At 33.8% G+C, this 25,054-nt stretch overlaps 1 protein-coding gene across 5 annotated transcripts in view; it reads right to left on the minus strand.

Annotated features, from left to right (window-relative positions):
• Positions 1–25,054, minus strand: part of TBC1D32 (TBC1 domain family member 32) — a 166,590-nt gene that overhangs the window by 97,826 nt on the left and 43,710 nt on the right. For all 5 annotated transcript variants that reach the window (XM_015600132.2, XM_025042417.1, XM_006926130.3 and 2 more), the window contains 6 exons: positions 22,513–22,653; positions 20,130–20,222; positions 18,026–18,168; positions 16,810–16,937; positions 4,815–5,016; positions 3,710–3,792 (listed from right to left, as the gene is read on the minus strand). In XM_015600132.2, coding sequence (XP_015455618.1) covers positions 3,710–3,792; positions 4,815–5,016; positions 16,810–16,937; positions 18,026–18,168; positions 20,130–20,222; positions 22,513–22,653 — 790 coding nt within the window. The remainder of the gene's footprint in view (positions 1–3,709; positions 3,793–4,814; positions 5,017–16,809; positions 16,938–18,025; positions 18,169–20,129; positions 20,223–22,512; positions 22,654–25,054) is intronic.

Raw genomic sequence — 25,054 nt, forward strand, 5'->3', positions numbered from 1 at the left:
AGATGTACACAGTTTATAGAAGAGTCAGAGCTAAAAATGTGGAAGCACAGAAAGGGATATGAGCACTTCATTCAGAAGTACCAGAAGCAAGAGAAAATGTACTATATACAGGATATTCCTAGTTGTCTGGAAAAAAACTGTGAGATTAAAATATGTCAAAATCAAATGTTTATATGTACAGTGGAACTGAGCTTGTAAAAAGTGTGCCTCCCTCAGCCCCCCAAGGAAATTTCAGAAATCTATTCTGGAACTGAATTTACGAGAAATTTGAAATCCAGGTCTTTTCTGATTAAAAAAAAAAAAAAATTATTTTGACATATATCCCTCTGCAATTGTCAAAGATACGACCATGTTCAAATACAACATAAATATCACCTTGGACAAAGAGAACAGAAGCACAAAGAAGTTAGACCAGTTTTGAAGCAATATAGGCAATGGAAGCCAAATTTGGCTCCAAGAGACTATAAAGCTAAAAGGGTTACATATGAGACACAAGACCAGTGCTAGGCTCAAGACTGCATAGACTAGCAAATATATATTTAATTGAAATTAAGATATATAATTAATTTATATAAAGAAAATATTATATATAATGAACAAAATATACATATATGTATAAAACTGGGACTGCTGATAAGCCATAAGCCTAGGGTGACAGAAGAATACAGATAAACCCTTATTTCTGGAAATGAACAGATGATCATTTCATCTTCCAATTCTTTAATTATATCTGCAATATCTCCATTATCACTGACAGGAGCCTCAATGCCAATACAATGCCATGTTTATTTAAAACATAGGGGTAAAAGAGAAAAACCGTATAAATGCTGAACAGGGAAAATGAACACAGTAATAGAAATTGAGATAAATAAGGAAGGAGGGAGGGAATTAGGGAAGGAAAAAACTCTCACTTAAAAATGGATTTGCAATTAAACTTTAAAAGATATCTAAAGCTAAGAACCAGAAAAATCAATATTCATCAAATGAAATTATTCCAGCTGAAGTAATTTTCAGAAATAATGACTTCAAAATAATTTTATTAATATGATGATCAAAGCATATTTTAAAAATTCCATTACAACTGTGAAACAAAAAGCAGAGATGAAATAAAAACAGATTTAAAAAAAAATAACTATTAGAGAACTTGAAAATTTAAAAATATAGCCATGTAGAAAGCAGATAGGATAAAGTCTAGGTCAGGGCAAGGAAAGAATTGAATGATAGGTAGATAAGAAACATTTGAAAAAACATTGATAGGTAGATGAGACATAGAGCATAGACTGAAAGATCTCAATATATATCTAATAAAAGCTCCAAGAAAAGAAAATGAAAAAAGTATTTGAAAAGAAAATAATTTTCAAAATCTAGAAGATTTTCTAGATTTAAGGAAAGACACCAGTCCAGGCTATAGAATAAAAGAGTGTCTAGGGTACCAAGGAGGATAAATTTAAATCATAAAGAAATAGCAAACATCCAAAAAAAAAGAAATTAAAAGCTATGAGAGAGAAAAGATATGACCTATAAATAAAGGCAACTATACTGACAGATTTATCAGTTACTACTTATTCTAGAGAACAGTGGGGTAATAGTTTCAAATACTGATGAAAAACAATTGTCTATCAAAACTTTTATACTCAGAGAAACTACCATTTAACAGAGAGAGTGGTGAGGGGAAGGGAGGAGAAGAGTACTATGTGTTGGCATCAGACTTAGTCTAGTTAATTGGCCCAGATGGTTTTACTCTCAAGTTTTACCAAACTACAAAGAAACGTATAATGCCCATCTCATACCAACTTTTCAATTAACTCAAAAGAGCAAAAGATACTTGATTCTTTCTATGAGGTAATTTAATTTTGATGACAACATTGAAATCAACAGTTTTGACTATTACCAAAAACTCATTAAATCTTTTGTTTCAAAGACATTAATATCAGATGTTGGGGGAATCTCCTTTTCCCCACCTAGTTTCCCCATCTAGTACAGTTCCCATTTTAATACTGCTTGCATCTTTCCACCTAATCACTTGCTCCTCCCTGTGGAAGAAGAAAAGACACAGGAGATTTGGAGGATGACCTGAGCAATGCCTCTCCCCAAGTCCACTTCCTCTCTGTGATCCAGCTTCCTGTAGGAAGCACACATTATGCTCTGTTCTACTATGTAATTAACTGTGATCTTTGTAAGCTCTGCCTTAGAGGGACTCCTATAGCTTTCCACTATTGATTGTGATAGAAATGAGTAAATCAAATTCTTGAGTTCAGTCTTAGGAAACTTATGTTATTCAGTGTTTTGATTTGCTTGACTTTTTTTTATCTCTGTTAATTGGTTCAAAACTCAGGAGGAAAGGAGTGGAGTATAATTTATTAGCTCCTTCAGACTCTACCATCGAAAATTTTAAAATATTACTGACAGTAAAATGTGTTAAGTACATTAATCATGTTCCCTTTTTCTTATAGCCTATTGACCACACTATTTCTTCTACTTAGAATAATGTTCTCCCCTTTTTAAACCACTAATATCAAAGTATTCTTTTTCACCTAGTTTAACAACAACTTCTGGGAAGATTTCCCCAAATTCACTCCCAATGGACCCTGCATGACCTCTATCATATAAATTTAGCATACTATATCACCACGTTATATTAATTTATTTGTATTCTACACTACACAATAAGCTTTCTGAAGTATATAGGTATCCTCAGAACTCAGCAAAGAACTTGGTCCAATAAATAGCTGAATGAATGGGTACAAAATGAATGCATGAATGAAAACAAAAAATGACAAATTATAGACTTCCAAAACAAATCTAAAAATTATCTCAAAAGTGAATTGTAGAAATGTTTTTTACTCACTCCCTTGTGAGTAAAAAAAAAAAAAAAGAAAGAAAGAAAAAGTGGCAGTTGATTTAAGTTTATGACAAGTAGATAAGAAAAAAGTTAATTCTCTAAAAATTAGCTATAATTATTTGTTGAACTATTGCACTGTTAAGGAAATGCAAAAGGTGTTTTGCTTGGTTCTTTTTCTTTTAGCTAAACTATGCTTATCTAAAAAGAAATATTAGTTTTTGGATTTCTCTTAAGAATATCCTTTAAGAGTCTTCTAATTATTATCTATTTAGTCTATGCCAGCACTCAAGAAAGAAGAGAATCCAGAAACATGTGTCACCTCGTCTTAAGTTTAAAAAATATATATTTTCCCCATTAATCTGATCCCACATCCTAATGATATCTGTGAAGAAACATGGAGACATTTAAATTAAAAATTGGTATAAATATGGATTTAAATAATTTTTCTATACCAAAATCTAATTAAAATGAATGTTCACATATTTTGAAAAATCAAAGTTTAAATATAAATGAACTTCTTTGGCATTTGAAAACACTTTCTACTAAACTCCCTAGTTAGCTTTCCAATTTTAGTATTTGGTAATTCTCCAAATTTTTTGGAAACACTACTACATGTCAAATTTCTAACCCAAACTGTAAATACAGGATAAAGCAAGAATAATAAATATTGCTAGATATATTTTAAAGGCACGAATATTATATAATCTCTGAAGTTCCTCCTGGATATAATTTTCCATGATCCTACATGTATACATTTATCTTCCTGCAAAATGTCTTTGATATAGTATTCTATTATATTCTTGTTTTTAAATTATTTTGGGAAACGTTTAAAAAAAAAAACAGATGAATTTAATCAATTGTACTTACATGTTTTGGGATTCCTGGCTTACTGAAGAAACAGAATCCAAACCTTCTACTGGAGTAGGAATTCTTTCTGATAGCAAACTTGTCTAGAATATAACAGATTAATTTACAGTTTTTTTTTTTTTACTAGTAGCATTACTCATAAGACCTCATGCTACATTTTCATATTTGATCCTTCGTGTAATTTAAATTTTCTTCAAAATTTAAATTTGGTTCTTAAATATAATATATAGTATTTCACAAATAAAGCATATATCGAGGAAAAAGACGGTCCATTGATATATATTTGACTATTGCCACATTGTGATCTCCAGAGACCATAATAAAAAATCCAGCTGTCTAAAAAATGCTCAGATGGAGTGGCTATAAGGATAAGAAAACAAGACCCCTACATATGAAAAGGAAGGGGATGGAAAAAGATATTGCTGTGATGAATCTAGAAGGTATTTAAGTCAGACAGAGAAAGATAAACATTATACAACTTCACTTATGTGTGGAATTTAAGGAATAAAAAGAACAAACTAAAACAGACTCACGAATATAGTGGACAATTTGGTGATGGACAGAGGAGAGGGTGGTTTAAAGGGCTGGGAGAATGGGGTGAAGGGTTAAAGAAGTACAAATTAGTAGCTGACGAATGGTCATGGGGATGGGAAGCATGGCGTAAGGAATGCAATTAGCATTAATACATTGGCAAGGTTGAGGGTCAGGAGAGGGAGGGAGCAACTGAGGGGATCATTTTACTACCAATATAGATGTCTAACCGATGTACTGTATACTTGAAACTAATAAATTTAAAAAAAAAAATGCTCAGAAATAACTTTCAAAGAGGAATGTCATGCTATGCAAAGATAATCTGTCTAAAGCCTGTCCTGCTAGAAGACTGTAGTACCCAGCTAGGTCCTAGAACTGTGTCCCAGTAGGAGGGGAGGTCCTAAAGTCATCCTCTACCAAATTAAAAGTATTATGTATCCTAGAGTACTGTGATGCTAAATAAATCATATTTGCCCCTAGTAAAATATTTTAACTGCGGTATGACACTATAATAGTGATTATATTTGAAATAAAGATTTGCAGAGAGAAAAAGAAAAATCTTGAAAATACTTACCTTCTTCCATGCCTTTGCTATAGATTCATGCAAACTGTAAGGAATTAACACCTGCAAGCCTTCACATGTACCATATATTTGACGACACGCAGAAATAAAAGCTCCTTTAACCAGAGGCAACATTTCCGATCCAGAAAAAATAGAAATATCTTCATCAAGAAGTTTTTTTGAAAACTGAGCAATTATATGAGCACCTGTAGAACTAAAGGGTGATACCTAAAGGTGATTCCGAGGTTATAAATCATGACTTAAAAAACACTACCAAAAATCTAGCCTTATCACGAACTCATTTGTTTGTCTTACTTTTAGTCCTTCTCTAGCTTTTCTCTGACAGGTCAATATGCTGATTCCCTCCCATGTGCAGATGGCTAATAATGAGAGCACTATCAGTAGAAGAAAGAAAAGAATATAAAGATAGAAAGAGCAACAAAACTTAAACAGTTAAAGGTTGTAGACCCAATGGGTCCAGGGCCATATGCAACTTTGCTTAATCCCAAATTCTCTGTTCCTAGTATTGGTTATACCTTCCCCAGTATATTAACGGTATGTGGTTCCCCCTATCTCAAAAGCTGGGACACTTTAATAGTAATGATAGTAATAGATAAAGAACACAGTAAATGTTTATCATGTGCCAAGCTCTGTTCTAAGTATTTTAAATGTATTAACTCATTTAATCCTTACAATAACTCTATAAAGTAGGTTAATTATTTTTCAATTTTTACAGGTAAGGAAATATAATTAAGACTTACATAGATTAAGTAACTTGAACAATATCACAGGGCTAATAAGAGGTGGAGCCGGGACTCAACAAAACCAGGCTGTCTGGCTCCAGAGTAGCATACTATTAATTAGGTTGTTGGATTAAGAAAACAACGCCTTCATAAAAACAGTAGGCAGTATATGGAACAAGGTACTGACTTTCCATGTACACCTCAACCATCTTCAACCGTTATCCAATCTTGTTTTATCTGTTCCCTGATCACCCCCCTCCTCAACATTGCTGGAGATTATATGATAAATCCCAGACATCATGTTATTTTACCCAGTGTACAATTCTGATCAAGGTTTCTATTTTACATGCCAATACCCCACCTAACAAAATTACAAGTTCTTAATATTATCTGATAGTCACCCTATATCAAAATTCTTGTCTTAAGGTTGTCTTTTTACAATAGATTTGTTCAAATCAGAACTCAAACAAGTTCCAAAGAGTGCATTAACTTGTTATGGCTGTTTTAGGCCCCTTCTGTTTTTTCCCCAATGCCATTGATTTGTTGGAGATACAGTTATTTTTACTGTCCATTCTTTATTTAAATAATTGCTTCATCACGGTGTCATTTAAAGTGTTCCTCTAGTTCCCCATATTTCTTATTAAGTAATAATTATATCTAGAGGCTTAATTAGATTTAAGTTCAATTTCTTTTTTTTCTTGGCAAAACATCTTCTTAGGTGGTTGCTGTTGTGTGCCTCCTATTACATTGTATCATAAGGAACTTATCTGGTTGTCCCAATTTTAGTGATGCTAAAAATCAATTAGTAAGATGGTACAAGCCTGAACTCTCCTCATTAGACCTCCACCTAATGATTTTAGCATCAATTCATGATCAATTCCTAAATCTACTATTTCATTAGGGGTTTACAAATGGTGATTTTCTAATTATATTATTTAATTAGTATTTATTAGTTAATTTTTTCTATGAAGAACTTTTTCCACAGTAACTTAATAGTAATATTAAAATACAGTCTGTACAGCAAAAGCTGAAAACAATGCTTGAATCTTTACCAATTTACAAAGTAATGAGTTGGCACCCTCAAAATCACATGAGTAACAAGTTCTTTTTTATAAAATTTCTATATTTTAGTATCTATTTAAACTCATGTTTTTTATATCTTATATATTTCAATCCACTGCAGTCATTATTTTCTTGATCCTCAAATTGCCCATCTTAAACTCTGGTAGCTTAGAGGTACTTTTGACACTACCCCATCCCATTAATCCTAAATAATTTTCTTACTGCCTAGAATAGTAACATATTCCAGGATTACCTTGCACATTTACTGGCCTAACCAGGAAACAGCTATTTTTTCAAGAACCCCTGCCTCTTAGAGCAAAAGATAGAGACAACGATCTGGTTGTCAGCTCATTGTCAAAGGCTTGCCATTACTTCTAGGCCTTTTCGGTGCAAGTTCTAAGTGTCATTTTTAAAGAAAACTAAGTAATAAGCTCATATTTATATTTCTATTATGAATTTAAAATTCAAGTTTAAATTTTTTAATTTTATACTTTTATTTCTTCTCTTATGTTGAAATCATAGCTCCTTATGCTATATCTTAGAATATGTGCATAATAGTTTCAAAATATACTAAATGCAGTTTAAGATTACTATGAAGATTTTTTCTTTTTTTTTTTTTTTCTACCTTAGAATACCTCCCACCAGAAATATTCAACCTAATTAGGTCACTTGAAGTAATTCTTTTCACTGCATGTGTATATTACTAACTTTATTGTTTGATAGTTAAGTTCACTGCTTTCCATTTGTCTGAATTTTTTTGTTGACTTTTTTTACTTTAACTTTGTTTTACATTTAGTATGTAAAACAGCTAGTAGCTACATGAGTCCAAAGTCAAATCTAGGTACAATCAAAGTATAACACAAGATGTACTATATCCATAACTATCTATCCACATATTTTTCTCCCTTCCCCTAAAACTATTTTCATTATTTTTATCCTTTCATCATTCTCTTTTGAAAAAATATAATTTTTATTCATATTCTCTTCTACTATATAAAAGGTAACATTCTATAAACATTCCTGTTTTATTTTTTCATTTAACAATATGTCCTAAAGGTAACTCCACAGCAGTTTATTAAAAAATTCCTCATTCCCTTTGAATAGCTGTTAAGTGCTCCTTTGTGTGAATATGATTTAATCAACTAGCCTCTTGTTATTGGACATTTGAGATGACACCAGTCTTTTGCTAATATAAATAATCGGAAACTCTTAACCAATGCATGATGAGAATTCTGAAGATATTCTTTCTGATATTTTATGTCTTATCTGTTTAACTTCAATGTAGAGACTTTCTTAAAAAAAAAAAAAAAAAAACACCTAGAAATCATAAAGACAATGATTGGGAAAAACCTGACTGCATATGATAAATTATATCTATCAAGCAGAAAAAATAAATAAATTAGGGATGTGATGGACAATAAAGAAACATCAGAACCCGTGACAAAGGGTTAGTCTTCCCAATTAAAAAAAAAAAAAAAGAATTGTTACATATGAATTACAAAAATACATCCAGTTAAATACAGCAGGTTGAACAAATACATTCGCATTTGCTCCCTCTCAAAACTACTAAAATGCAAAAGTAAAGGGAATTTTCAGAAGAATTTTATAGCTATCAAGGACAAGAAGAAAAAATGTGATAGTAACAAAATTTTGGAACCTAGAAAACAGAAAATACATGTAATTCAGAACCTGGAAAAACTGAATCATCAGCCAGTGTGGAAAACAGAATCAACATGATTTAGTTAATAGACTGTCTCAAAAAAACTCAAATTGGTGGCACCAAATGTATCTGGAATTAGGGATAAAAGTGGAACTGAAAATAGAAGAGCTCTCTGAAAGTTGGTTTTAGAGAGTCTGACCTCTAGTTTCCCTCCCACATCTCATGTAGCCACTGTGGTGTATCTCTTGGAAGGTGGACAGAGATCAAGAACAGTAAAGGGTACCAAAGTATCAAATCAAAGTTTATATACTAAATCATGAGACCCATAACCTTTTCTACCCAGTGCACTAGGCTTATACTCCCTTCTGCCGGCTAACTCGGAGAGCCTTCTCTATGGAATCTGAGCAGAAGAAAGAAAAGACTAAAGATACTGACATCAGAGGTTCCCCCAAAAAATACCATGGCAAGGTTCTATAGCAAAGGCCACAAGTGATGTCTCATCTTCCTGTAAAATATTTAAGCAGCTTTACTATTGATTTTTAAATATATGAAAAAATCTCTAATTTAAAAGTGAAAGACCAAAACAACAAACAGAAAAATCAATTTGGAAGAAAAAAAGAAAATGAGAAATTAAAAGAACTTATATTCATGAAACAAAAATAGGATGCTAAAGAATGTGCTCTTCTTAAACACACACACACACACACACACACACGAAATGAAAACCTCAATTTCAACAGAAGGGCTAGAAAATAAAGCAGAAGAAATTTTCTGGAAGATTTTTAAAAAGTAAAAAAGAAACAAAAGAGAGGCACAGAATACAGAAAGATAAAAAAGTTCAAATCCAAATAAAAAGAGTTTAAGAAAACCACACATATGCGAAATGAAGTAATTCAACTGTTTTCAGTGAAATGAAAGACATAACTCTTCATATTAAAAATATCCATCAAGTAGATAAAAGAACTATATCAAGAAACATCAACATAAAATTTCAGAATACTAATAAGACTGAAAAGCTTCCAGAAAGGTCAGGGGGAGATAAAGCCACCTAATAATGATAAAGGTTGTTACCAGAATAAAAGCTATGCACCAGACCAAGGCAGCAATCAGTCCTAAATAAAATAGGTTGGAAAAAAAAAAAAAATGCCTTTAACAAAATTAAATTAGTAGAATTTGTCTGAACATACTAAGAGATTTAATTAATTAGGAAAGACTAATTTAGCAATGCAGTGAAAGTTAAGTACACTGACAACTATCCCAACAAAAGAAAAAAATTTTTTCACTATTAATAACATTTTTTTCTTTTTCAGTTATAGTTGGCATACAATATTATATTAGTTTCCGGTGTACAATATAGTGATTAGACACCTATATAACACAAGTGATCACCACAATAAATCTAGTGCCCCTCTGACACCGTACGTAGTTATTATTGGCTATATATTCCTTATGTTAGACTTTACATCTCCATGACTATTTTGTAACTACCAATTTGTACTTCTTAATCCATTCCCTCTTTTCATTGACCCTCCCAATATCCCTCCCATTTGGTAACCCTCAAAATGTTCTGTATTTATGAGTTTGGTGTGGGGGTGAGTTATTTTCTTCTTTAGATTCCACATATACGTGAAATCATATGGCATTTGATTTTCTGACTTACTCCACTCAGCACAATAACCTCTAGGTCCATCATGAAATACCTTTTACCATCCCTTTACTTTCCGTCCGTGTGTGTGTTTTAATATGAAGTGAGTCTCTTGTAAGCAGCCTACGTAAGGGTCTTGTTTTCTTATCCATTCAGTTCTGTCTTTAGATTAGAGCATTTAATTCTCTTTCATTTGAAGTACTTGTTGATAGATATGTAGTTATTGCCATTCTTTATTTATATTTTTGATTCATATTATTTTCTTCTTCTTAAAGAAGTCCCTCCAACATTGCCTGTAATACTGGCTTGGTGGTGATGAACTCCTTTAGCTTCTTCTTGTCTGGGAAACTTCTTTATCTATCCTTCGATTCTAAATGATAGCTTTTCTGGGTAAAGTAATCTTCTTGGCTGCAGGTCCTAGGTTTTCATCATCTTGCTGGCCTGCAAAGTTTCTGTTAAGAAATAAGCTACCTTATATATAGATAACTAATTGCTTTTCTCTTGCAGTTTTTAAGATTCTCTTTTTGTCTTTAGCTGTTGGCATTTTAATTATGATTTGTCTCGGTGTGGGCCCGTTTGTGTCCATCTTGTTTGGGACTCTCTGAACTTCCTGGGATTGTATGTCTATTTCCTTCACCAGGTTAGGGAAGTTTTCCATTATTATTTCTTCAAATAGGTTTTCAATTTCTTGCTCTCTCCCTTCTCCTTCTGGTACCCCTATGATGCCAATGTTATTATGCAATGTTGTCTCAGAGACCCCTTAAACTATCTTTATTTTCTTGGATGCTTTTCTGTTTTGCTGTTCTATTGAGTGTCCTCTGCTATCCCATACTCTATGTCACTGATTCGATCCTCCACTTCATCCACTCTGTTGATTCTCCCTAATGTACTCTTCATCTCAGATACTGTATTCTTCATTTCTGACTGATTATTATGTTTTCCATCTCCAATTTTATGTTTTCTCTTTGTTAAAGTTCTCACTGAATTCACTTACTCTTCCCCTAAGTTCTTCGAGCATCCTTATATCCAGTGTTTTAAACTCTGCATCTGGTAGATTGCTTGTCTCCATTTTGGTGAATTCTTTTTCTGGGGCTTTGTTTTCTTCTTTCATGTGGGATATGCTTCCTTGTCTCTCCATTTTGGTTGCTTCCCTGTGTCTGTTTCCATGTATTAGGTAGGGCATCTAAGTCTCTCAGTCTTAGTAGACTGACTTTACGTAGTAGGTGTGCTGTGGGGCCCAGTGGCACAGTCCTGGGAGGGGTCCAGCAGCAGTCCAAATTCAGCCACAGCCTATGCACCTCAGGGCCACCTAGTAAGAGTCACCAAGCAATCTATAGATGGCATCCACCTGTATTAGGCTTATAGGTGCCTTAAGGGGCCAAGTCAGAAACCAAGGCTGGCTGCCACTAGTGTGGGGCTTGGGGCTGCTCAGCAAGGGGTACAGAGCATGCTGAAGCCAGATGTTGCTTCTTTGGATTTTGTGAGCCTTTGAGAGATTTTAGGAAAGTCTGCAGCAGATGCCAAGACAGCCTATTTGTATGGAATAAACCACTGTAAGTAGTTCAGGCAGGCACACAAGTTGGGAGATGAGAAGTCCCAAGGAATCCTCTGGACAGAGTGACCTGTGTTATCCAGTTTGATGGTGACTCAGCTATGGTGGCACCTGCTTCCACAGGCTGGAACAGGGAAAGCTCAACAAAGTAACAATGGATACCTCCAGCACTTCTGTCCAGGAGAAAGCTGCCCCTCTAGCCCTTGCCCTGAAGCCTGACATTTCAGTGCCTCCCTTTATGTCACTGGCACCCCTCAAGCAGCTGCTCCAGTGCTAGAGATCAGAGAGAATGAGTTGGTCAGTGAGTAAGGCCAGGTGTGGACCTTTAAGAGGAACATCTGAAACTTCCGCAGCCCTCATCTTAGCCTCATTCTCTGCTGGTTTTCACAACAAGTGATTGTGGGGACTTCTCTTCCCAGTGCTGGAACCCCAGGCTGGGGAGCCCAGTGTGGAGCTGGGACCTCTCACTCTTCGGGCGGGGAGAGGGGGCTCTGCAGCCAATATAGCCTCCCAATTCTCGATTGCCACACACGGTTGTGGAACAAGGCCATTTCACATCTCTGCCCCTCCTACCAGTTTGATGTAACCTGTTATTTTCATCCCTAGCTGTAGGGCTCCTGTTCAGCTAGACCTCAGGTGACTCTGCATGCTGGTTGCTCTGTAGTTTTGTTATAATTTTGGTGTAGACATGAAAAGAGATGTGCACAGCCTCTACCTTCTACACCATCCTGACTGGTCTCAGAAAAAATTATTAACAAAAGAGACAACAAGAAATTGTGAAAGAAAAGTAATCACATGGCTGGGCTCTGAAGATTGATCATAAGGTGGCTATAGTATGACTAACCAAGCTGTTGTTCAATTATATTGCACAAATTGGTGGGGAACTGGGGAGGCCAGGTGTGTGTATATGGGTAGATGGAGTAATGAGAACAGATAAATCATTGTAAAAACTCAATAGATAATGCCTTAAACTAAAATCGAAAGGTATTATAATATCAATGATATAGAAGGAAAATCGAAAGAAAACATCGAAAGCAGCCCAAAGTAGTTACCCCTGGAACAAGAAAGGAATTGCTGCTTTTTATAACAAGCTTTACATGTTTACTGTATGCATATAAAACTTTTAGTCAATGAAAAATCAAACTAAAAAATGGATAACTAATATGAGAAGGATATTATGATTAGGAAACGGAAATAATGAATAATCGTATCTCTGTAGGAGCAATGAGATGCTCAAATTCAAAAAGAGTCAGATCAATATTGATCCAAACTAGATCTTTCACCCATTAGGTTGCCAAAACTTTTTCAAACTGAATGCGTAGTCCTGACAAAATATGAAAAAAAGGCACTCCATGCTTTTCATACACTGCCAGCAAGAAGTTAAAAATCCTAAAACAGGGGAAAATTATCTGGTAGAATCTATGAGATATAAAAGTTGCCAATCGGAATCCTGTTCAGAAAATGTCTAGCTGGAAACTCTCTAACTTACTAAAAAATATAAGTGGAGGAATCGTCATCTACATCCATTTTGTCTTAAATATGAACAGAACCAGCAATACGAAAAGACCAAATAACATAGAAAAGCTGACCTCAGAGGAAAGCAGAGAACTCTGAGAATAGATGAGAACAGCTAACTACCGCACTGAGAGATATGGAAATATATCACAGCCATTAAGCAAAAACAGATAACCAAGAAAGCAGATTGATCATGGCAGTAAAACCACATGCTTAACTTAGCACCTTCCCTGCAAGCCACAGGAACAAACATTTTTTAAAGGGTCAAGAAATAGAGATATAAACCCACAATGAAAAAGAAGAGAAGAAACAGTAGCCAAAAGATGTTGGCAGTGACTTAAAGGTAGAAAGCAGCAGCGAGAAACATAGGAACTGGGAAGCAGCCCAGGAGAAGCTGAGCTGCAGAACTCAGGCAAAGCCCAAGTCCAATAGTCTGAGACACCAGGACTGCCAAGGGCAGGACATGGGTGAGGCTGCAAACAGGAGGCGTGGTCTAAGTCTCCCATTCCACAACCCTTTCTCATCCTGGTAGAAGACTAAAGGTTTATTCTCTAGAGTGTTAAATATTATAGCTACTAGCCACATTTACTTTTTAAATTGAAATCAAATAAAATTCATGACTTAGTTTGGTCACGCTAATCATATTTCAAGTGCTCAACAGCCACAGGTGGCTAGTGGTACCGTTACTGAACAATGCAGATACAGAATGCTCCATCATAACATAAAGCTCTGTTGGACAGTGTTGTTCTGGAGAAGGGAAGCCTGAGAGGCTCAGAGTTGGAAGCCAGGCACAGCTAAGAACAGCCACGTGGCACCTGACTAGACAGGGAGTCGGAGGGGCTGGAGTCAGCATTCTGGAGGAGGGGCCCTCCCCCACTGGTCCTGGGCTCTGGCAGTGAGACATGTACTCCCCAAGGCAGGAAAACCCAGCCCATTTGACAAGTATGAAAAATACCAAACCAAGAATAAGACCTCTTAGAAAGTAAAAATGATTATCAAAGCAAATTCAAAAACATCTTCTATGTGCAAAACAAAGAGACTGAAAAGCAGAACTATGAGGGAAAAGCTAAGGGACCCAGAGGCTCACTCCTGGGAATTCGGCATCCAATTCACAGTAGCACAAGAAAAAGAAAGCAGAAGCAGAGAAATGATCAAACACCCAATAGAAGCAAAGTCCTCTGTGCCAAGGGATTTAAGTCTTCAGCCTAAAATTGTCCAGCTAAAGCCCAAAAAATGTTAAAAAGGCCTACAACAAGTTAACACTCATGAAACATCAGGCTTAGAAACTTTCAGAGGCAAAAAAGCCTCCTGGAAAAGAAGAAACTCAGACATGGGACTTGATAATAGCGCAGGCGGGAAGACAGACAATGTAACCCTGTCTTTGGTCTCCACCCAACCAAGCTATCAGCCAACTATGCAAATGTATTTATTCCACCTGAGATAGGTGGGATTTCAGAAAGTTTACCTTCCACAAAATCTGTTAGATACTTGAAAAAAACACCACACACAGCACCAGCCCACTTTCTATAAGGCACATGCTATGTGTGCACACTAAAAGCTAGCTTTTAGTGCCTCAACACATGGTAACATGTTTAAAGTTTCAACAGCCCTGTGAAGACAGTAGTGCTGATTATCGCTAATTCAAAGGTGAGGACATTCAGGCCCAGAGAAGTGCAATGGCTGAGTGGTGGAGCTGAGATACAAACTCAAGTGGTCTGAACCAGGGCTCCTGCACCTAAACCTCATTCTAAGCTGCTGTTCAACTTAATTACTGTTGCCACCTCCCTCCTTCCCAAGCTCACTGCCAGGAAATGTGTTATTTTTGTAGGCAAAAAAAATAATAATAATTAGTGTGAAATAAGTCAAAAATAAACAGAAAGAAAGAAATGAAAAAAAATCACTCCCCTTATACTAAAGGAAATCCAAGCCTCAATGTCTCCATCTATATAATGAAGATGCCCACAGAGCTCCCCTGCCCTGCTTAGCTACTGCGAAGATTAAATGGTGAACCATTTAAAGACCTCGGTCCTGTGTGACTATTACCAGAAGGACAAAATGTTCTCAGATGTAAACAGATTAACACACATATATGATGGAATAATAAATAAAATAAGGCAGAAAAGGAATAGAAGAAAAAAAAAAAGAGAGTGAACAAGGGCAACAAGTAGAAAACAGTAATAAATATGGTAGATATTGAACTATATCAATAATCACTCTAATGTCAACTATATATATGTTAATTAAAAGACAGGCTGTCAAATAGTTCTTTTTAAAAAGACCCAATTATATGTTGTCTATAAAAGCCCTCTTTAAATATAAAGACAAAGAGTTATCAAAAGTAAAAGGATGGAGAAAGATACACCATGCTGACAATCAAAAGAAAGCTGGAGTAGCTATATTAATTTTAGACAGAGTAGACTTCATAGCAAGAAAAATTATCAAAGAGGGGCATTGCATAATAAAAAAGAGGTCAGTTTTCCAAAAAGACACAACAATCCTTAATGTGTATGTAACTAACAGTGTCAAAATACATGAAGCAAAAACTGATACAACTGCAAGGAGGAAGAGAAGAACTGCAGGGAGAAACAGATGAATTCACTAATATAGCTGAAGATTTCAATAACCCTCTATCAATAATTGACAGATCCAGCATGAAGACAACCAGTAAAGACATAGCTGAACTGAACACCAACATCAATCAACTGGATATAATTGACATCTTTTAAAGAAACTGAATCAATTAATAATCTTCCAAAACAGAAAATATCAAGCCCAAATAGGTTCACTAGTAAATTCCATCAAATATTTAAAGGAAGAAATTATACTAATTCTCTACAATCTCTTCCAAAAGGTAGAGGAGTACTTCCTAATTCACTATAAGGTCAGCATTACAATATCGAGATCAGAAAAAGATATTACAAAAACTACAAACTGATCTCTCATGAACATAGACTCAAAAATTCTCAACAAATATTAACAAATCAAATCCAACAATGTATAAAAGTAATTATATGCCACAGCCAAATGGGTTTTATTCCAGGTATGCAAGCCTGGTTTAATATTCAAAAATCAATTAATGTAATCAGTCATATAACAGAATAAAGTAAAAGAACATTTATTACGGCATTATTTACGAGGCAAAATACAAGACACTACCTGATATCCATTAGTTGAGGGAAAGTCTGAATAAATTAAGGTAAAGTCATATCAAAAAGTGTAATGGAATTGTTAGGAATAGTGTTTCATTCTGTATTTACCTAGGAAGATGCTCATGATTACACATAAAAACTGCAGAGTAATGTATATGATACAATTTTTATAAAGAGAATAAAAATTCTATGAATATGAACATATGTTTGATACATCGTCAAAACTGCAGAGAAGTCTAGAAGCAGAGCCAAAATGTGACTGTTGGCTGAGCCAGGAGATGGAATCACGTAAGGGTACAGAGGAAGATGAGGAAGTAGTCAGCTTTTCCCTTGTGTGCCATTTTTGAGGTTTGACTTGAATCAGTTATGTGTGGCTTTGGGATCTTAAAATAGAAAAGTCTAAGGGAGCAAAAATATCCCATCTAGAGTGAAACTTCCTATTCTCATTTTTGAATTACAGATATCAAAGCCTGCTCTGCCTGTATAGTCCACAATCCTGAATACTCCTTCAACTTTCTAAAGATAATCTAACACATTATTAGTGGCTGGTCAGGAAACCTGACTCTACGTAGAATAGCTATCCAGATTTTCATTGACATATAGCATGACATTTTGGAAACTTTGAATTAGATTGAGAAAAGATGGTAAAAATTCTACAAATTATTAAAAACAAACACATACCATTTTTCTTCAGAAGAGTTCATATTTTCTCCATAAAGAAGTAAGGTAAGTCCTTCTTCTATGGATGCAATTCTTGCCAAAATATCAGCTATATGAATTAAAGCTGTTTCAGAGCAATTTGAAGCAGACTGTATATTAAAAATATAACAAATTATACGATTTTATGACATGCTAACATAGCACAGACTAAAATTCAAGGGTAGTAGTATAGTTTAATGAAGTTATATTGCCACAACAAAAAGAACGTTATGATTATATTTCACAATACTATTTATGGCATTCTATTATATTAAGCTGTATTAGGTATTCTATTTGTTTCTTCTCTACTTAATTTGTTTTACTAAGGTTAACTATAAGTCATCAAAATAATTTATTATTATACTCCTTTAATTTCCCAGAATTCCATACTTCATACCATATTCATATACATGCTTAATGTTTTCTGAATGAATAATGAATAATGAATACATGAATAGGTGAGCAGTTGCTCAGTGCATTAAGGAATAGGTGTGGAAAGGAGATGAAACCAATAAAACCTGTAGGCAAAATGCCTTAGCTTACTGATAAGCTTTAAGTCATTCTCCAGAAGCTTAAGTAATAGAAGTGGAAGGATATCTTAGACAGCAGCACTAGTAGTTGTATCAATTCCATTAAATATCTGACCTTTACAAAGTCACTTCTTTGCACCTCAGTTGTGAGGACTGAATTATATAATGTGAGGAAATATACCGTACAAACTATAGAGAGACATACATATGTTTAGAATTGGGATGTCTATAAGCTTTTTTCCTCAAGTTATACTAGTTCTTCATATAACTCTTTAACTCTTCAAAACAATAATATTTCCAAAGGCTATAAAATTTCCACTAAAACAAATAACATAACATTCACAAGGTTTATTAGACTTACAAGGCAAATAGCTTCTTAATAGAATAACTTTTCTCAGTCCTTACAATCAGCATAGCTAAGCCTAACTAGAAAAAAAATTTTTAAGATGTTATGTGTATTTTTCTCCCACAGTCATAACTAATAAATCAACTGACTGCATAAACTATAATTTAATAAAAAATAAAAAATCTTTGAATAAAATATGTTCATATGTAGAAAGATGGTGTAATAAAATATTTCAAATACATAAAATTTAGAAATAAAGTCCTACTGAATATTCACTAATACCCTAATAAGAGCCTTCTTCTCTTTAGTAAATAATACCAACCTTAGTTCCTTTCATTAAATTATGCACAGGCTGAAGAAGTGCCTCAACAACAGTGTTGTTATATAAGCATTCAATTGCACATTCTTTGTGATCACAGAGTATGCGCAGAACTTCAGTCACCATACTTGCGGGAGCGTAATTCTCTGTACAGCAAGAAGTAAATTTTTTTTAACTAAAACTTTAAATATTAAGTACTTAATATATCTTTTACCTATAGGTTAGCTATTGCTATTCCAGAAAGTTCATCAACAAGGTTAAATGCTTTAAAAATCACACAACTCAATGCCCAAAGGATGAGGTATTACCAAATTATAACCGAAAACTTAGATATCAATTAGCTTAATATATCTTCAAGTTAAAAGTGAATAAGTAACAAATGAATGTCAAAAGACAACAATATAAGATCATTTACAGTTTGACACTAAACCACTGCTTGACAGTGAGGATGTCGTATGAAGCAAATTTATAACCTTTCTCTCCTTAGCAAATACTTACTTTCGCTTTTATTATTATATATAATATTCACTTTTATTTTCCTTAAATGTATTCAAGTGTTGATCGTGGTAGAAAATTAGAGTGATTAAGACAAAATAATGGCCAAAAAAAAGCAGAGGAGAAGAGAAACTTTCTTATATACTAGTATACTTCTTGTGATACCATAAAACCAATGAAATGAATGAGCATTTTTAAGATTTTCTTTTAAAATATATACAGGAAAACACAAACACACTAAAATGTAACAATAGGAATGGTCATTAAAATAAATGTAATATTTTTAGTTTCATAAATTAATGTATTTTCAAATTATTTGACATAATAATCTCAGAAAATATAGTGTTTTACATGAAGAGACTGAGGAACCAAAGGTTAACGATGTTGTCTTAGTAAGATACGACACTAAAATAACATCAAAGTTCTAAATTTATGTTACAATATTTGATAATCCATGAATATACTAAGACTTCAAGTCAATATGTGACAAAAAGAAATAGAAATAAAATTAAGTAATTTTTTTTTCAAACAGCTCTGGTGAGAAACCATTTGCAATGAGAGAGATTATCGATGAGCATATGGCCATTCATTCAATCATCCAATTATCTACTATATTTGAGTACCTACGATGTGCCAGACACTGTCTAAGCACTGTAGACAAAAGTAAATAAGACAAAAAACAATCCAGTAGGTGGTAAACCAAGACTCTAACAAGTAATTATAACAAAGAAGGAAAATTTTTCTCATTAAGAAAGCACAGTATATTGTAGGAATATATAGCAGAGGAACCCCACCTAGTAATTTATACATGTAAATGCTGTAAAGGCAGAAAGAAGTCTGAAAGCCATCGTTAGGACTACTAAGCTGTTATGACTGCATAGATAAAACCTACCAATTGATAGATGTATTATCATAGCTCTAATATAAGGCCCAAACCACTTTTTTTCTGTGATTCACTTGAGTTCCTCTCAGAATTTATGCCAGCATTTCTAGGGTAACTTCCAGGTTTAGGACACTATGAGTCTAGAGATTATGGGGATGTTTTGTTAAAATATTTCACTTTGAAATTTTTATTAATATTCAAAGAAAAAATTATGTTATCTTTTAAATGTTAATATTTACAACACTTTTTAAACACTAAAAAGCATTTTACTGAAAAACTTCTTTTTTTTTTTTTTTTTTGGCTTTATTCTTCAGTAAGTGGAGATCCTAAAGTTTTGGATGTGAGCTGAAACAAGCAAGCTAATCAAAATAACGAGGAAAACATAAAGGATAAAGAATAGCAAGAAAGATTACATTGATTACTATCAATCGAACTTCCCTTAATAGCATTTCTTAATTAAGAAAATCTTGATCTTAATAAAGAACATTAAAATTCTCAGCAAAATTAATTCTAAATAAAAAATCAGTAGATTAGGAACATCTTAAAACATCAATGAACAAATTTAAATTTCATGGTTTACTTCCAGGACCAATGTAATTTGTTACCAATAGTACTGCCTTTTATGAAATGTCTCTACTAAACTAGGTCACTCAAAACATCTAGAAAATAGAATATTTGAATATTTTTAGATGTTTTCTATTTCTCTATTTAAAATAGAAGCAGAATTACCTAAACGTGGAGCTGATGTTATCTTCGGACAACTTGGTGCGTAATAAATAAGTTGAGTAAACAGTACCAGAAGATCTGTAAGCGATACTGAATCTGCAAAAAAGGAAAAAGAAAAAAAAATTATTTTCTAGCACAGCCTTACAACTTAGAAAAATTTAACTGAGCTTCCATGCCCCAATTCTGTTTTCACAGCGACTGTGGTACAATCAAGGAGAAAGGGGCTAATAATCCAAGACAGAAGATTCCAGAACAAATTAGACATACTAAATTAAAAGGTGGCAAGGTAAGTGATGTAGCAGGCGCCATGTGAAAGTGCAGTTTTACCAATTATGGTGGATCAATCACTTAATACAAACCTACCATAGGCAGATCTATGAATCTGATCAGGACTGTTTGATTTTATTCAATTAGAGTAACGCAATTCAGCTTAACATGTTTGTCCAGCTAAGTTATCTATATAGCACTGTAGAACACAGGTCAAAACCTTTTTCTGGACCAGACAGTAACTATTTTAGACTTTGTGGCCATTTTTTTTCATAAATCATTCTGATGTTGTAGTACTAAGGCAGCCATAGATAATATGCGAATAAACAATTGTGGCCATTTTCCAATAAGACTTTATGTACACCAAATTGATATTCATATATTTTCCATATATCACAAAATATTCTCCTTTAAATTTTTCAAATAATTTAAGAATATAAAAACCATTCCTGACTCACAACCCATACAAAACAGTGTACCAGAGTTGGCCTATGGAGTATAGTTTACCAATCCCTGCCACAGAATCTTCACATAAAAAGATTCTAGTGAAAGCACATGTGAAATTTAAAGGTAAATGTTGACCTATGCTAATACAGTAGAATAGATCTTTCAAAACTGAGTTTAGAGATGACCTGCAATATTTGATAGGTCAAAATATATATGTTAAAAGTCAACATAAAGTGCTAAATTACAGATGACAGACATATAAACAGTTAAATACCTGCAATAACATCACAAGTATATGTTAATTTTTCTACTCCTGGAAAGTTTAACAATATCCTATAAAATGACAGCTCTTTTCTTGAAAGGCAATTCTCTATTGAGTGCTCATTACACCTAGAATTACACTAACGTGGGAAATACAAGAGAAGAGCATAAAAAACTTTCTTTTCTCAAGGAGCTCACAATCAGCCTAACTAAGGAGAAAAGATGCAGGTACATAAAACAACTAAAAAAACAGTACAAAAAAAAGTGTTCAAAATGAAGATAACTCTGTAACAGGGCTGGCAAACTATAGCCATTATAGTCTAATTTTATAAAGCTCACAAGCTAAGAATATATTTTTTTTTAATTTTTAAAGATATGTAAAATGTGTCAGATATCCCCTAAACCATTCCCAAATTCAAGGATTTACTAAGCAGCCTCACAAGATTGATTGCATAAGCACCTTTGCCTAACACATAACCAGGATTCCAGACACCCAGAAGGAAAGCAGGTATTCAACATAAACCACGTAGTGTATACAAAGAGTTTAGGCAAAGTGAGCCACTCCTATCTGTTCTGGGAATAGATATCCAAGCTCCTAGCTGCCATCCAAGGTCTAACGATGCAAGATGGCAGTCTCGGGCCTGCTATGGTAACTCTTTTTTGCATACGTGAGCATGTGTGCACACACATACACACAGAGAATATGCAACAGAAACAGTATGTGGCCCAAAATATTTACTATCTGGCACATTACAGAAAAAGTTTGCTGATTTGATTCTATATTCCTAGGATAGACTTAAAGTTTGAAGGGAGGCAAAGAAGAAACTAAAAGCATGTGCTAAAGTTTGATAGAGAAAACTTTAAAAATGGATTTAGGGTAACAATAAGATAGTAAAATATCAAATGGCACAGGGCTTTGCAGTTTATAAAACAGTATTCTCAAACCTCATGTTTGTAATCAACCCCAAAATTCTGTGATCCCAGTATCAGTGATATCATTATTTCACTTCTATAGATAAAGAAAATGAAATAACAGTTAAGTGATTTGCCCAAAAGATAACAGCTAGTTCATAGGGAACTAGAATTTAAATAAAGTTTTCTAGTTCTAAATCCAGATCTGGATCACTCAGTATGTCTAGGATTTTGAAAGGCAGAGAGAAATAAGGTAAGCATTAAAACCTGGATTAAAAAAAATAATAATAAAATAAAATAAAACCTACACATGAAGGAAAAGCATATGCTGAAGAAGAAAAAAAATGTAACACTTCAAGGTATACAAGCCATCAATAGACTAATAGGTATATTGCTAAGTACTCTAGAAGAGACAATGCAAAATCTCCAAGTTCCAATAATTTATAGTACAAAAATCTTATCATATCTGAACAGCTTCATTTATTCTAATTATACGTACCTTTTCTATTCTTCAGCTTTATGGGAAATAGCTTTCTGCCATGTGTATAGATTAATAATCTTCCCAAAAGGCACAGTGAGTGGATGAAATAAATATATTGTAATTCTTGTCCTGAGTAGTAGAAAGTTTTCTGTTTGTTCCCTTAAGAGAGACACAAACAATTACGTTTATTTTAATGCCATTATGTTTTATAGTACCTGTCTTCATTCCTTTCTGAACATTAAACAAGTTTGCAGTCCATAATGGGGACACTTGGTGTAAATTTAAAAAACAAACAAACAATATTTTTCCTTTCTCCTATTTAACACCTAAATCTCTAGGGGAAAGCATTCATTATAAAATTTAACTATCAGAAAAGTGCCATATGCATACAGTGCTCATTTTAAAACAAATACTCTAAGATTGTCAGAGTTATCTTCTGTTATCGAGATAGACTTCAAGAGTAAATCAAGGGAGAAAGGAAATCAATAGAAAACATTTGTTAGTATTTAATTTTACCAATTAAAAATCAATGTTACAAAAGACCATATTTATAACCATGTTAGCAAATGAAATTAGAATTTCTAAGAAATAAAAATCTTCTAACATATACCATTCACCATTCATCATCCATACATTCAAGATCTATTGAGTATCTGTCTTACACAAGACCTTGAACTATTTACTGGTGTCAAAAACCAATAAGAAGCATGAAACTAGGCTTTCAATTCAGAGTATGGCAAATGGTCAGGGATGAACAGAGAATGGGTTGGACACGTGAGAGAGATAAGAGGCTAGAGAGTATAAAGGCAGAACATGGAAAATTTAACTGCAGAAGGAATATAAGCTTTACTGGGACAAAGTTAAAGGGTTTTAAGCAGGAAAGTAACAGTCAAAAGATGCATGTGTAAAACTGTGATGGCAACTTTTATAAAAGGTGGATGGAAGGTCATGGCTTGTAATAAGACTCATCAAAGAAATCATGAACAAATGCATCAGCAAAAAGAATGAAGAGAAGATAGATAAAAATAAATCTTTAAGAAAATAAAATCAATGTGTCTTAGACAGGACTACATGTGGACCATGAAAGAGTAAGAAAATTATCAAATTCGTAATTCAAGTATCAGTGTACATAAGGAATTTTCCTTCTATTTAAGTGATTCTAAAAGGGGGAAAACAGGTCTAGAAAGAGAATAAAGTGATATCAGTCCTCCATAAAGCATCCAAATATTTATGCTAAGTATGACATGAATACATGGGTCTAGAATTCAGGAAAGGAGTGTAGACTTAAATATCTCAGAGTCACCATATACATTTAACATATAATATTTGAAACCATGCAAATGAACGAGCTCCCCCAAGAGAGAACAGGTGGACTAAGGTGAGAAAATAACAAAGGCCAAAACCTTTGTGAGTACAAATTTATACAGAAAAGAGCCTTCAAGTGACTAAGAATGTGTTAGATGAGAATGAGGAAATCTAAGAAACAATGGTACAAGGAAGAGGAGGAAAAGTATCAACAGAGGTAAATGCAATAAAATGAGGACAAAAAAAAGGGAAAGTTGATAATGGGAAGGTCATGGAGTGGCAGAAACAGAAGTCGCATTTCTCAGTTGAAAAGTGAATAAGAGATAATAAAAAAAAAAAAAAAAAAATGGGGCCTGGGTGTATACAGAATACCTAAAAGAATTTTCTCTAAAGGAAGCAGAGAGGTAAAGTACATGTGAACTTGCTCAATTGTGTATATATAAGATATATAAGTAGTTTTAGAGGATGCAGGGGAAGACAACAATAGAAAAGGAGACACAGTAACAAGTAAAGCAATGTGCTGGTTCTAAAAAAAAAACAAAACAAAACAAAAACACAAAGAATACCAGATGGAAACAAAATCGAGAACAAGGAGATCAATGTGGAACAGAAGGACCAAAGGGGATATTAAAAATGGTATATAAGCATGCATTTGTATGTATAGAAGCAGGACATTTGGGGAATTCATATCTGAAAAGTTCTATTTTTCTTAATGAAGTAGGAAGCAAGGTCTCTTCTTAAGAGAAAAGTGGGCAAGGGGAAGGTAGGGAGCTTTATGAAACCGGTGAAGGCTTGCAATAGCTATTATGGGACACTGGAGAAAGAACATCTAAGAGGATCCCAAAACAACACAAAGAGAACAGCTGAGATTAGAAAAACATGTATGTAAACTATCGATTTATGTCGCAAACGCTCTCTGCTTAATTTCCTGAGGACCAGAGAAGATGGAAGACTGAAATGATGTAAAGCTGGAAAACTGCAGGCAGAAAACTTGGAAAGAAAAATGAGCAAAACTTTTGAAAGAATTAGAATAATGCCAGTGAAGCGCCCTGAGGAGAAAGGGAAAAAGAAAAGCCCTGAAGGGTTTGTAAAGTGATAGGGAAGGAAACAAACAAACCAAAAAGCTAGATAAAAACATTTTAATATCAAGAAATTAGAAAAACCTATAAATTTATAAATAAATTTTCATAAACTTACCTATCCTTTTTCTTCCAATATTTTTCTCCCTTTCAAAGAATAAATTCTGGCTTCTGCA

Source organism: Pteropus alecto, unplaced genomic scaffold (genome assembly GCF_000325575.1).
Source record: "Pteropus alecto unplaced genomic scaffold, ASM32557v1 scaffold79, whole genome shotgun sequence".
In the NCBI taxonomy this organism is placed as follows: domain Eukaryota; kingdom Metazoa; phylum Chordata; class Mammalia; order Chiroptera; family Pteropodidae; genus Pteropus; species Pteropus alecto.